Consider the following 12,007-nt stretch of genomic DNA (forward strand, 5'->3'; position numbering starts at 1 on the left):
ATTCTATCGTAAAGTCATTTTCATTCATTCTTTAATCCCATGATCTGATGATCATCAGGGGGGTGCACGGGATGCAGATCTCACCACTTTCCGCCATTCTTCTCTATTGTTGGCCTCTCCAAGAATTCCTCCATCTTCATTCCTGTCCATTCCTTGATATTGTCCATCCCTGTTTCTATAGTGTGAAATGGACAATATCAATAGCTTGCTACCCTTTCGAATAGGACATTTGTCAATTGCAAAGTATTTTCCAACAGGCCTAAGAACCAGCTACCCAATCGCTACTGGATGGTCAGAAAAAAATCTTGACTTCACCTGAGATTGATCTCGGTCCCTTTGCCTATGAAGCGAATGCTCTACCAACTGAGCTGTTTGGGGGATATGGAGGCATGTATTTTCACAACAAAGCACCAGGTTCTCCTACTTAATACTGTTTGTAGGTAGTCCAAACTGCCCCGATAACGGGTTCTGGACGTAAAATGAGCTGATTTCCATCAAGTTCCCACTTAATCTTCACCACGTATTTTCATTGTAAATGCAATGAAATATATATCAATAAAAAGATCAATCTTTGATCTTTCCAATGATATATTTGGTTTTAGCATGCACAAAAAACTGACTTTGTGCTTTGATAACGAAAATAGTCACTTGAGCCATTTTTTATCGCTCGCCGAAAAAAAAAAATCATACCGCCTCAACGTAAATAGCCAGGCAAACTGCGCCGTTCGTTCAATCTCGCCCAAACTGGTTTCATAAGACACGTAAAAGAGGGCCGATTATTTTGGTACCAAATAGTAGTAGTTCTTATTTTTGGTTTTGAAAATATCGCATTTTTTTTAACTTTTCAAGGCTAATTTTCATTATGATCAAGTTCTATTTGGTATTTTTGGAAAGCCGTATTTTTCCTTTTTATAAATACGAAAACAACACTAAAAAATGTCCAACGGCGCAGAATGCTTAAACCGAAACAACGCATCACTTTATGAATGAAATTCTTTTTCCCACCGGCCGGCAGCAGTATCAGACGTCTCCAATGGCTAACAAATAAATCTCGCCTGAATCAACGCTACCGTTCGAAATTTCTCGATACAAGGTTCTGACAGGTAAATAAATATATAATTCACTTATTAATATCATAAATTAAGAGGTATTAAGTTTAAATTTGTTTATTTTATTGTTTTATCCAACATCGTCCTCAAACCCATCTTCTCAAAATGGCTGAACTCTGGGTCCGTCTCAGAAAATGAAGAGCCTATTTATTTCTGATTTTCAGAATAAGCTGTGATACAGTAATTTGCTTTCTTCAAGCATTATATTTATTAAATAAATTAATTTTGTGTTACTGGCAATTAATTTTAAGCCACTAGAACGATTTTTACAACCCTTACAAATATCTAAGAAAATCCAAGATGGCGGACATCGATGATAGTGATAGACAGACCTGGAGGTAGAGAATTATTTTCCTTGGCTAGATTATATATTTCCATTTGTGAGTTGTTTACTACTTCACAATAATGTAAATAAATATGACTTATTCATTTTTTATAGTTGACTCTTTATAAACATATTTTTTTTTTCTTTTCATTGACTTTAGAAGGATATTCTGTTTTGCTGAGATTTTTTTTTTTTAAATTTATGTTTTTTATTGGAGTGAGTTTTTTTTTAAAAGGAAGAAACAAAATTCCAAAAGTGAAAAAATAAGAGAATATCGGTTTAAATTTAAAATGTCCTCATTTTTCCTAAACATATGAAAAACATTAATTTTGCTTTTACTTTACTTTGTTTTAAACAGATGATGACCAGTACAGGTCCCTTAAAAGGACATTCCTGGCTGTGGGAAAGGGGAGACGGGCAACCTTACCATCCGTCCTGCATAGAATGATAAATAAACCTTGGTTTTAGCTATTAAGACATGTCTTGTTCCATTATTTTGAGAAAATAGCTTATCGGCCACCACTGGGTCTGGGTACTTTTGTCCAAATTCTTAAACTTGGCAACCTTTTTCCTCTCTTGAGTTACTGATAATGATCTTACAGAACTTATATATCACACCATTCAGATAGAGCTTTAAAACCTGATTAATTTGATATATAATATGTCATCCTATGTCAACAAACAAAAAAGTTACGACAGTTTGAAGTTGCGTCTTTTTCGCATGTTTCGGCAACTTTTTGGAAACTGCTTTTCTGTGATTTTTCTGAACTTTGAAAAGTTATTGTGGTAAAACTATGCTAAATAGCCTTCCCAAAAAAATTGGGCTTATTCTATGCCATCATATTTGTAACCACAAGCGATTTTAGATCTGTATCTATAGTAATAATGATTTTGGGGTACCCCAAACTTGGGAAATTTAGTATTTTTAACTTTTCCCGTTTTCGGCCCAAAATCCATGATTTTCAAATTGCCATAACTTTTTTAGTTTTTGACCTAGGAAGACAAATCAAATATCATAGTAATCAGAATAAAAAGTTCTACAAGAAAAACATTGAATGGGTGTGTTTCTTGCAAAAAAAAAATTCAGTTTGGACTACCTACTGTTTGGAAACAATGGGTCACATTTAGAGAACACATTTTTTTTTGTGCGTGTGAATTCACGTTGTTTTATTCTCATTTATTCCCATTTTTTCACTGTTGAACGTTTTCCAGTGCTGTGTTTGAATCCCAAGAAGACATTTTGTTCACTCAAATCCTGGAGTGTCTGGTTGCTGAAGGGACCAGGGAGGACAGGAAGAAGCCTTGGCTTCATCTTTTGGCTACTCTGGCCCAGGCCAACCATCTCAGGTAGATGAAAAAAAAGAAAATACCACAGGGGAATATTTATCTGTAGGGCCTTTCTTGAGTTAAGACTAACCTAACCCTAGCATCAGCCACAATGTAGCACCACAATGTTAGCAATAAGGGATATACAGCTATGCGGTCTTGCGGTATGACACTCTCCAACCGAACCCGCAGAGCATCTAGTTGAACGCTGTGTTGTGACGAAGCTTCTGGGAGGGTTTGCGACACTGCACGAATGTGTGGTAAAGAATTTGCTGATTGGGTCGATCGTCATAACATAGTAGTGTGAGCACCATTAGAAGCTGCTGCCTTTGGATTGGAAGGTCCTGAGTTCAAGTCTCTCTCTGAGGAGCGCATAGTTAAGTCTCTTTACACACATTCTGTCATAATAAAGTGAGTACCTAGTCGTTAACAGTGTTGTGGGAATTGAAAATATTGTAATATCACATAACAGGTGTCATGTCTCGCCCTGCATGTTAAAATGTTGCTGTGGGCTAGGGACCCCATGTAAAGAGCTTTGAGCACATTTAGTGGATATTGCACTATATAAATGCTCACATTTTTTAAAGCTTCTTGCTCAAGGAAAAAAATAAGTTGTGGAAAGATCAGGTTCCGTTAATGAATGCCTATCACTCGACACCACCTGACAGATGTGGCTTAAAGGTATAATGTAAATTATGTAAATATCCTTAATGTGACATTTTAAAAAATGGAGATCTTCCATAAGACAATGCATGGATCAAAGCTGACATTTCTGATTTATCATCTGCCGAAATAAAAATTACTCATGAATTGGAGAGAGAGAGAGTGTGTGTGTAAGGGAGGGGGGGGGGGGGGCGGCTGTAAACAATCTTGTCACCAATGTTATCATATTAGAATTTAAAAAAAAGATAGCCACAGGAATAAACAGATTATTTTCTTTTTACCCGAAAAAATGTCATAGATTTATTTTTTTTAATTGATTTTTTTAAATTTTATTGTAATTAGAATCTAGATTGATTCTGGTGATGTTTAATTTTTTGTAAACATTAAAGATTACTGAAATTTTGTATTAATTTGTTTTATTTTTCTATCTTGCCAGTATAAATAGAAAGTTATTGAAGGAATCGACCATCAAGCTGCTGATACAACTTTTGAAAACATTGAAAAGCTCTGCTGTAAGTGAGAAGGGAAAATAAAATAATATAAAACCAAATAAAAAAGAAAGAAAGATAGAAAGCAGATATGAGTAGAGAGTATTGGAAAAAAAATGTTTTTAATAAATTCAAAAAATTGATCACAGACTTGTCACGGAACATTTCAGGCTTAAAACCCTTCTTCAGCCAACAACAAAAACATGAAATATCACTCTTTAACTTGTTTTTGTTATCGGCTGAAGAAGGGTTTTGAGCTGGAAAAGTTCAGTGTTAAGAATCTTTATTTTTGTTTTGAAGTTGTATGTTAATTTTTGTTTGATATTTTTAATACTTCACAGCTTCTAGATTTCTAAGATTGAATAAGACAATTTCCAATCTCAACATAGCAGATGTTCTGAGAACGCATATTAGAATGTGCCAAGATATGACTAATAAGTTATTTTGAAAACTTATGGAAGGTTTTTGTTAGGTTTTTCTCTTCCTCTTCCTCATTCCTCTTGATTTTTCTTCTTCCTCTTTGTTTTGTTTACTTCTATGTCATTCTATTCCCTTTTTATTATTTATTTGATTCATTATTTCCAGACATTCACTAGTCTATGGCAACACCCAATGTAAATTTCCAGAAGTAGATAAATAACGTTCATCTTTTCTTCTTCTTCTTCTTCTTCTTCTTCTTCCTCTTCTTCTATAATTGTTCTGTAATTATAATATGACATAACAATATTGCAAAGATTATGATGAAAAATATTCATAGCAAACATTTTTTATCCTCTTTTATTGTGATAGCATTATTATTGTCATCATCATCATCATCATCATCATCATCATCATCATCATATCATCCACAGTGTCTGAGCAATTTGGTGCTAACTCTGCGTGCCCTAGTGGACTCAAATAGAAAGTACAAGATGATCTTGCTTGAGGCAGGATTGCAGCCCATTGTGAGGCAGTAAGTTGTTAGAATATTTAGTAGTAGATATTTACAAGTTTTCCTATTCTTTATAGCATGACACTACCGTTGTGACGATTCGGGCCACTCCCGGAGAGTCAGTAGAGCCAGACAGTCCGAAACGTGCGGCTATGTGGTCTAGTGGTATGACACTCGCTTTCAGATCGGAAGGTCCTGGTTCGAGCCTCGTGCTCGGCGCATAGTTGAGTCCTTGGAAATTTCTCTTTACTCACATTCTCTCACCGTACTCAGGTGTAAAATGAGTACCTGGCCATGAACAGCGTTGTCTTTGTCCAAAAAATTGTATTATTGCCTAACAGGCACCATGTCCCGTCCTACATGGTAAATGTTGCTGTTGACCAGGGACCCCTTGTAAAGCGCTTTGAGCACATTTAGTGGATATTGCGCTATATAAAGCTCAATTTAATTTTAAAATTTTAAAATGTCAACAAAAGAAAAGACTAAGCAAGGTAGACAAAGGGAACTCGTTGATAAGTTACCTTGGAGAGGAAGATCAGGCCACTGCACTGGGCCTAGTCTGATCAGAGGGAAGAGAAAGTTCGTGTTTCACCAAGCAAGGTAGACAAAGGGAACTCGTTGATAAGTTCCCTTGGAGAGGAAGATCAGGCCACTGCACTGGGCCTAGCCTGATCAGAGGGAAGAGAAAGAAAGAGAAAGTCAGTGTTTCACGGTCAGACAATGATAACAATAAAATGAAGGAAATCAAGATTTACAAACACAATACATTTATGACAGAAACTAAATTATATGTATAACACAAATAGGAACAAAATAACTCTACTTATCATTCATCCTTCTTGTCTCCCTCCTGACATCCACAAATAAGAAACACAACTAAAAGATCATAATATAAAACTGGACTGCTGGAAAGGCAGTATTCTGTTCAGCTGGACGAAACTTACAACTGACTCTGGTTTCCGACACTAAAAGAGGTGTTCAAAATGCCTAGCAACCTGGGGAAGGTACAGTCAACTCCAGACTCGTTCGGGTTATGTCCTAGCAACCAGGGCATAACACCGTCAAACCAACAAATTTCTCCACTCACGTCTGTGTCAGATTATTTTCATGGTGATTTTTGAAAGAAGACATTTTTTTCTTTCTTTTTTAAACAAATCCACTTAGAATAGGATTGAATAGTTCGATGTCATGTCGCCCAGCAATGAGGTCCTAAACAAAGAAAATCGGTACTTTTTATTCTTCAAGCTCGCTAGAATTTTTTCACAAGTCATGTGATCAGAATGTATAAAAGTCAAAACATGATCAGATTTATAATGTTTTTCTCCTCTGGATACACTTTTATGCTCGTCGGAGAAGTATTTCATCAGGGTGTTTGCCATTGTTCAGAGAGTTTAGAACCAGTTACTAAGTTACTATACGTCATTACAAGGGAAGTGACGTCACGACTGTTGAAGCCTATTGGAGTAAAATCGAGTGATTCATTTTGGATTGAATTTTACAGATTTGACCTCCAAGTTGATTTGGCCAGAAATGGATGTAACAGCTTCAAAAAAATAAGAAAAAAAAGATTCTGTAATTAAAAACTATTGTAAAAGGCATTTAAAGGATAGTTCCTATGTATTAACTCACTCAATCCTAGAGAATTTTTCTATTTTTCAAAATTGTTTTTTTCATCTATCATTAACATGTAACAACTAAAAAAATTAGCTTTGATACTACGAATATAATTTATCTCCAAAAAAAAAAATGTAATAAATAGGCATGAAGTGAAAGTAACCCGGGTTAACTACGGATATAGTCGGTGTTAGGGTTGAGTGAGTTAAGCCTTTAGTAAGATAAAATAATATAAGGTCCAAATTACTAAACATGGAACATTTTGGGCTCAAAACCAATCTTCAGCCAACAATAAAAACAGTTAAAAACGGTAAAACTACTTCACTTTAAAACCAGATAAATGGGAGGAAACTTTCTCAGAACACATCCATGATGGCCCTTAGGATTTGAGCCTGACAAGTTTTGTTCTTGTTTTTTTTTTTTAAGGTGTTCTATTCTGTTTTGTTCAATACTTTTTAGAGTCTACCGCTTGTAGAAGCTCAGTTGCCAAAGCTCTCGCTTCACATGCAATGGGACTGAGATTTTCCACACACAACCCCCCCCCCCCCCCTTTCATCAACTCAGCAGTGATTGAGATCAATCCCCCTACCCCCATTCACCCTCCAATGTTTGGGTCGCTGTTTCTTTTAGATCTAGTGAAAAATACTTTGCATTTTGACTAACGTCCTATTCAAAAGGGTAGCAAGCAATTGCTATTGTCCCTTTCTGCATTTTAAATAAATAGCCTAGTTTGAGTGAATCTGACATGCATGAAATGTATTTTAAAATCTATGATATATTATATCCCATGATCCTCAGAGTGTGTAACAAATTGAGTCCCAGTCCAGAGAAGGTTCTCTGTCAAGGTTTGTTGGCGTCCTTGACCTTACAATTTCCGGCCCAGGAAGGTCTTGCTGGCCGACGAATTGAGGAGGATGTCTACGGCCAAGCAGTGTGAGTAATTTTCATAATTTTGGAATTGATCTGGCTTTTAACTCTTTCAGCACCATTGGCCGCACAGAATCTGTTCTTCTGGCCAATGGCCGCACATTGGGGCCGGTCTTGAAAGGCAAAAATAATAATGTAATCCAATCCTACTTTACTACAAAAGTACTATAAATTGAACCAATGGTATCATTTCTTTCATCAGAACATTCAATTGGACCTTGGGGGTTATTTAATTGAGATTTTGCGCCAAATTCGAATGTCGCTTTGTCTTAGCTTGCAATCAGAGGTCAGTCATTTTGTGATGGAAATGCGAATATAGCCTCAGTTCTGAAAGAGTTAATAGATAAATTAATAAAAGTGCCATACACTTGACACCAGAAGGAAATAGAAGAAGAGGAAGGCCCTGCGCAGTTTTTGGCTTATTAGTCCCTATTTAAGGCAAACTGAATAAAGCTTAAACATTTTTTTTTTTTTGTTGTTGTTTCTTTTTTTTTTATGATTCAAATATTTTTAAATTTAAAAAAAATTTTAAAAAAGGATGTGAGATTTTGTATTTATCAAACGTGATCAAAGTGTATTACAAGAGGTTCTAAGTCAACAGCAACACTTGGTGTGTAGGACAAGACATGGAACCTACATGGTGCTATCACAATTTGATTTCGTGAGAGACCACACTTTAACAAGTGAGATGTCTAAACTATCTTTTGTTTTTGTTTAATTATTTCCTTTAACTACAATTGGCTCTTCTCTGTATTTTTAAAAATTTGAGTCCCACCAGTCATGGGAATAGATAATGAGATTAGATGATTTCTTTCCCACAGATCTACTCCACCAGTTGCCTGGACAGAGACGTGTTTCAAGGTACAGTTGAAGGTCAAGGTCAAGAATGCAAGTGTGGACGACTTTGAAATATCCCGGAATAACCTGAAATGCAGGTGAGTGTCATTTATCGGAAAGAATTTCTTTCTCTGAACATTGTGAGCCTGTCATTTATCGGAAAGAATTTCTTTCTCTGAACATTGTGAGCCTGTCATTTATCGGAAAGAGTTTCTTTCTCTGAACATTGTGAGCCTGTCATTTATCGGAAAGAATTTCTTTCTCTGAACATTGTGAGCCTGTCATTTATCGGAAAGAATTTCTTTCTCTGAACATTGTGAGCCTGTCATTTATCGGAAAGAATTTCTTTCTCTGAACATTGTGAGCCTGTCATTTATCGGAAAGAATTTCTTTCTCTGAACATTGTGAGCCTGTCATTTATCGGAAAGAATTTCTTTCTCTGAACATTGTGAGCCTGTCATTTATCGGAAAGAATTTCTTTCTCTGAACATTGTGAGCCTGTCATTTATCGGAAAGAATTTCTTTCTCTGAACATTGTGAGCCTGTCATTTATCGGAAAGAGTTTCTTTCTCTGAACATTGTGAGCCTGTCATTTATCGGAAAGAATTTCTTTCTCTGAACATTGTGAGCCTGTCATTTATCGGAAAGAATTTCTTTCTCTGAACATTGTGAGCCTGTCATTTATCGGAAAGAGTTTCTTTCTCTGAACATTGTGAGCCTGTCATTTATCGGAAAGAATTTCTTTCTCTGAACATTGTGAGCCTGTCATTTATCGGAAAGAATTTCTTTCTCTGAACATTGTGAGCCTGTCATTTATCGGAAAGAATTTCTTTCTCTGAACATTGTGAGCCTGTCATTTATCGGAAAGAATTTCTTTCTCTGAACATTGTGAGCCTGTCATTTATCGGAAAGAATTTCTTTCTCTGAACATTGTGAGCCTGTCATTTATCGGAAAGAATTTCTTTCTCTGAACATTGTGAGCCTGTCATTTATCGGAAAGAATTTCTTTCTCTGAACATTGTGAGCCTGTCATTTATCGGAAAGAATTTCTTTCTCTGAACATTGTGAGCCTGTCATTTATCGGAAAGAATTTCTTTCTCTGAACATTGTGAGCCTGTCATTTATCGGAAAGAATTTCTTTCTCTGAAATTGTGAGCCTGTCATTTATCGGAAAGAATTTCTTTCTCTGAACATTGTGAGCCTGTCATTTATCGGAAAGAATTTCTTTCTCTGAACATTGTGAGCCTGTCATTTATCGGAAAGAATTTCTTTCTCTGAACATTGTGAGCCTGTCATTTATCGGAAAGAATTTCTTTCTCTGAACATTGTGAGCCTGTCATTTATCGGAAAGAATTTCTTTCTCTGAACATTGTGAGCCTGTCATTTATCGGAAAGAATTTCTTTCTCTGAACAATTGTGAGCCTGTCATTTATCGGAAAGAATTTCTTTCTCTGAACATTGTGAGCCTGTCATTTATCGGAAAGAATTTCTTTCTCTGAACATTGTGAGCCTGTCATTTATCGGATAGAATTTCTTTCTCTGAACATTGTGAGCCTGTAATTTATCGGAAAGAATTTCTTTCTCTGAACATTGTGAGCCTGTCATTTATCGGAAAGAATTTCTTTCTCTGAACATTGTGAGCCTGTCATTTATCGGAAAGAATTTCTTTCTCTGAACATTGTGAGCCTGTCATTTATCGGAAAGAATTTCTTTCTCTGAACATTGTGAGCCTGTCATTTATCGGAAAGAATTTCTTTCTCTGAACATTGTGAGCCTGTCATTTATCGGAAAAGAATTTCTTTCTCTGAACATTGTGAGCCTGTCATTTATCGGAAAGAATTTCTTTCTCTGAACATTGTGAGCCTGTCATTTATCGGAAAGAATTTCTTTCTCTGAACATTGTGAGCCTGTCATTTATCGGAAGGAATTTCTTTCTCTGAACATTGTGAGCCTGTCATTTATCGGAAAGAATTTCTTTCTCTGAACATTGTGAGCCTGTCATTTATCGGAAAGAATTTCTTTCTCTGAACATTGTGAGCCTGTCATTTATCGGAAAGAATTTCTTTCTCTGAACATTGTGAGCCTGTCATTTATCGGAAAGAATTTCTTTCTCTGAACATTGTGAGCCTGTCATTTATCGGAAAGAATTTCTTTCTCTGAACATTGTGAGCCTGTCATTTATCGGAAAGAATTTCTTTCTCTGAACATTGTGAGCCTGTCATTTATCGGAAAGAATTTCTTTCTCTGAACATTGTGAGCCTGTCATTTATCGGATAGAATTTCTTTCTCTGAACATTGTGAGCCTGTAATTTATCGGAAAGAATTTCTTTCTCTGAACATTGTGAGCCTGTCATTTATCGGAAAGAATTTCTTTCTCTGAACATTGTGAGCCTGTCATTTATCGGAAAGAATTTCTTTCTCTTAACATTGTGAGCCTGTCATTTATCGGAAAGAATTTCTTTCTCTGAACATTGTGAGCCTGTCATTTATCGGAAAGAATTTCTTTCTCTGAATATTGTGAGCCTGTCATTTATCGGAAAGAATTTCTTTCTCTGAACATTGTGAGCCTGTCATTTATCGGAAAGAATTTCTTTCTCTGAACATTGTGAACCTGTCATTTATCGGAAAGAATTTCTTTCTCTGAACATTTTCATGGAACAGTTCCAGTGACAGTGGAAGTGATACTAAGCTGCTAGAAAAGAACAAAGTGCCAAAACACGGAATGTTTCGGGCTCAAAACCGTCACTTAGAATCGAGACAAATGGATCCTTTTTCCTGCGGACAGCTGTGCCAAACATTTCACTGCTGTATTTATCGAAATTAAATGATGTATTAATGCTTTTTAAAAATTATTTTTGTTATTGACTGAAGAAGGGTTTTGGCCCTGAAACGTTCTGTATTAGGTATGTTGTTGTTTTTCGAAGCCCTTATATTCATTTTTGTTCACTACTATTTTTAAGTGACAGTGAAATAAACAACTTACTGTCGGTGTACAGTCTTTGAGCTAATATTCAGACAATATTCAGATATACTACAGATTTTCAGGACAGTTGTAGTTTGGGTTTATTTTTCGTTGCTTTTTTTAAAAAAAAATTTTTTATTGCACATATGTGTGTGTCCTTGAGATAATTAGTCGCATGGTGAAAAACTTTGAACAGAGATATTGACAATTTTTGTCAAGAGGTCAATTTTTATGGAAAATGAGTTCTCATCAAAAATCATTAAATCAATCATTTATCTACATAATGATGAAATATTTTAATTAAATTCTACTCCTAAATATTTTATTTTAATTTTTTTATAAAGGTAATTATTTTACTAAATATCAACTTTGGAACCGATTCTCTCAAAATTATGGTTTCACACCCTAGCCCATGCATATGACCATAACTTCATGAAAAATCACCCGATTTGCTTCAAATAAAGATTAAAATACTCAGGAGACATTGGGCTTTCAAAAAAAAAAAAAAATTAAAACGCAAAACAAAAATTTTCACCATGCGACTGATTATGTCAGGGACGCACACATATTTATATTTACTGTCATACCCAGTCTGTCTGAGTAAGTCGATGTTTATAAAGAAGAAGAATTCCAATTTTCGTATTTTATTTTATGGTGGGTGGAATTTCCATCAGGGCAGAACATTGGATCTTTTTTGACCAATAGAGTCTTCATCAGTCCACTGTTTTTTCTATCTCTTCAAACCTTCTATATCCTTTGTCCTTACAAAGTGCCCATGTGTCCTTATTCTGGAAGGGTACTCATTTGTTTTGGCCTGGGTTGTAG

The 12,007-nt window shown here is 35.6% G+C and overlaps 1 protein-coding gene and 1 long non-coding RNA gene across 2 annotated transcripts in view; both read left to right on the top strand.

Annotated features, from left to right (window-relative positions):
- LOC144976635 (uncharacterized) overlaps nucleotides 1–12,007 on the top strand; it is an 83,064-nt gene that overhangs the window by 61,759 nt on the left and 9,298 nt on the right. Inside the window, exons 45-49 of the mRNA XM_078920935.1 lie at nucleotides 2,647–2,781; nucleotides 3,860–3,935; nucleotides 4,763–4,863; nucleotides 7,255–7,389; nucleotides 8,205–8,318. Of these exons, the coding sequence (XP_078777061.1) occupies nucleotides 2,647–2,781; nucleotides 3,860–3,935; nucleotides 4,763–4,863; nucleotides 7,255–7,389; nucleotides 8,205–8,318 (561 nt within the window). The remainder of the gene's footprint in view (nucleotides 1–2,646; nucleotides 2,782–3,859; nucleotides 3,936–4,762; nucleotides 4,864–7,254; nucleotides 7,390–8,204; nucleotides 8,319–12,007) is intronic.
- Nucleotides 446–1,909, top strand: LOC144976637 (uncharacterized). Its single transcript, XR_013646130.1, has 2 exons — nucleotides 446–1,103; nucleotides 1,793–1,909. It is a non-coding gene; the product is annotated as an uncharacterized LOC144976637 (long non-coding RNA).

This window comes from Berghia stephanieae, chromosome 7 (assembly GCF_034508935.2).
Source record: "Berghia stephanieae isolate SIO BIC M18660-M18661 chromosome 7, UCSD_Bste_1.3, whole genome shotgun sequence".
Taxonomy (NCBI): Eukaryota; Metazoa; Mollusca; class Gastropoda; order Nudibranchia; family Aeolidiidae; genus Berghia; species Berghia stephanieae.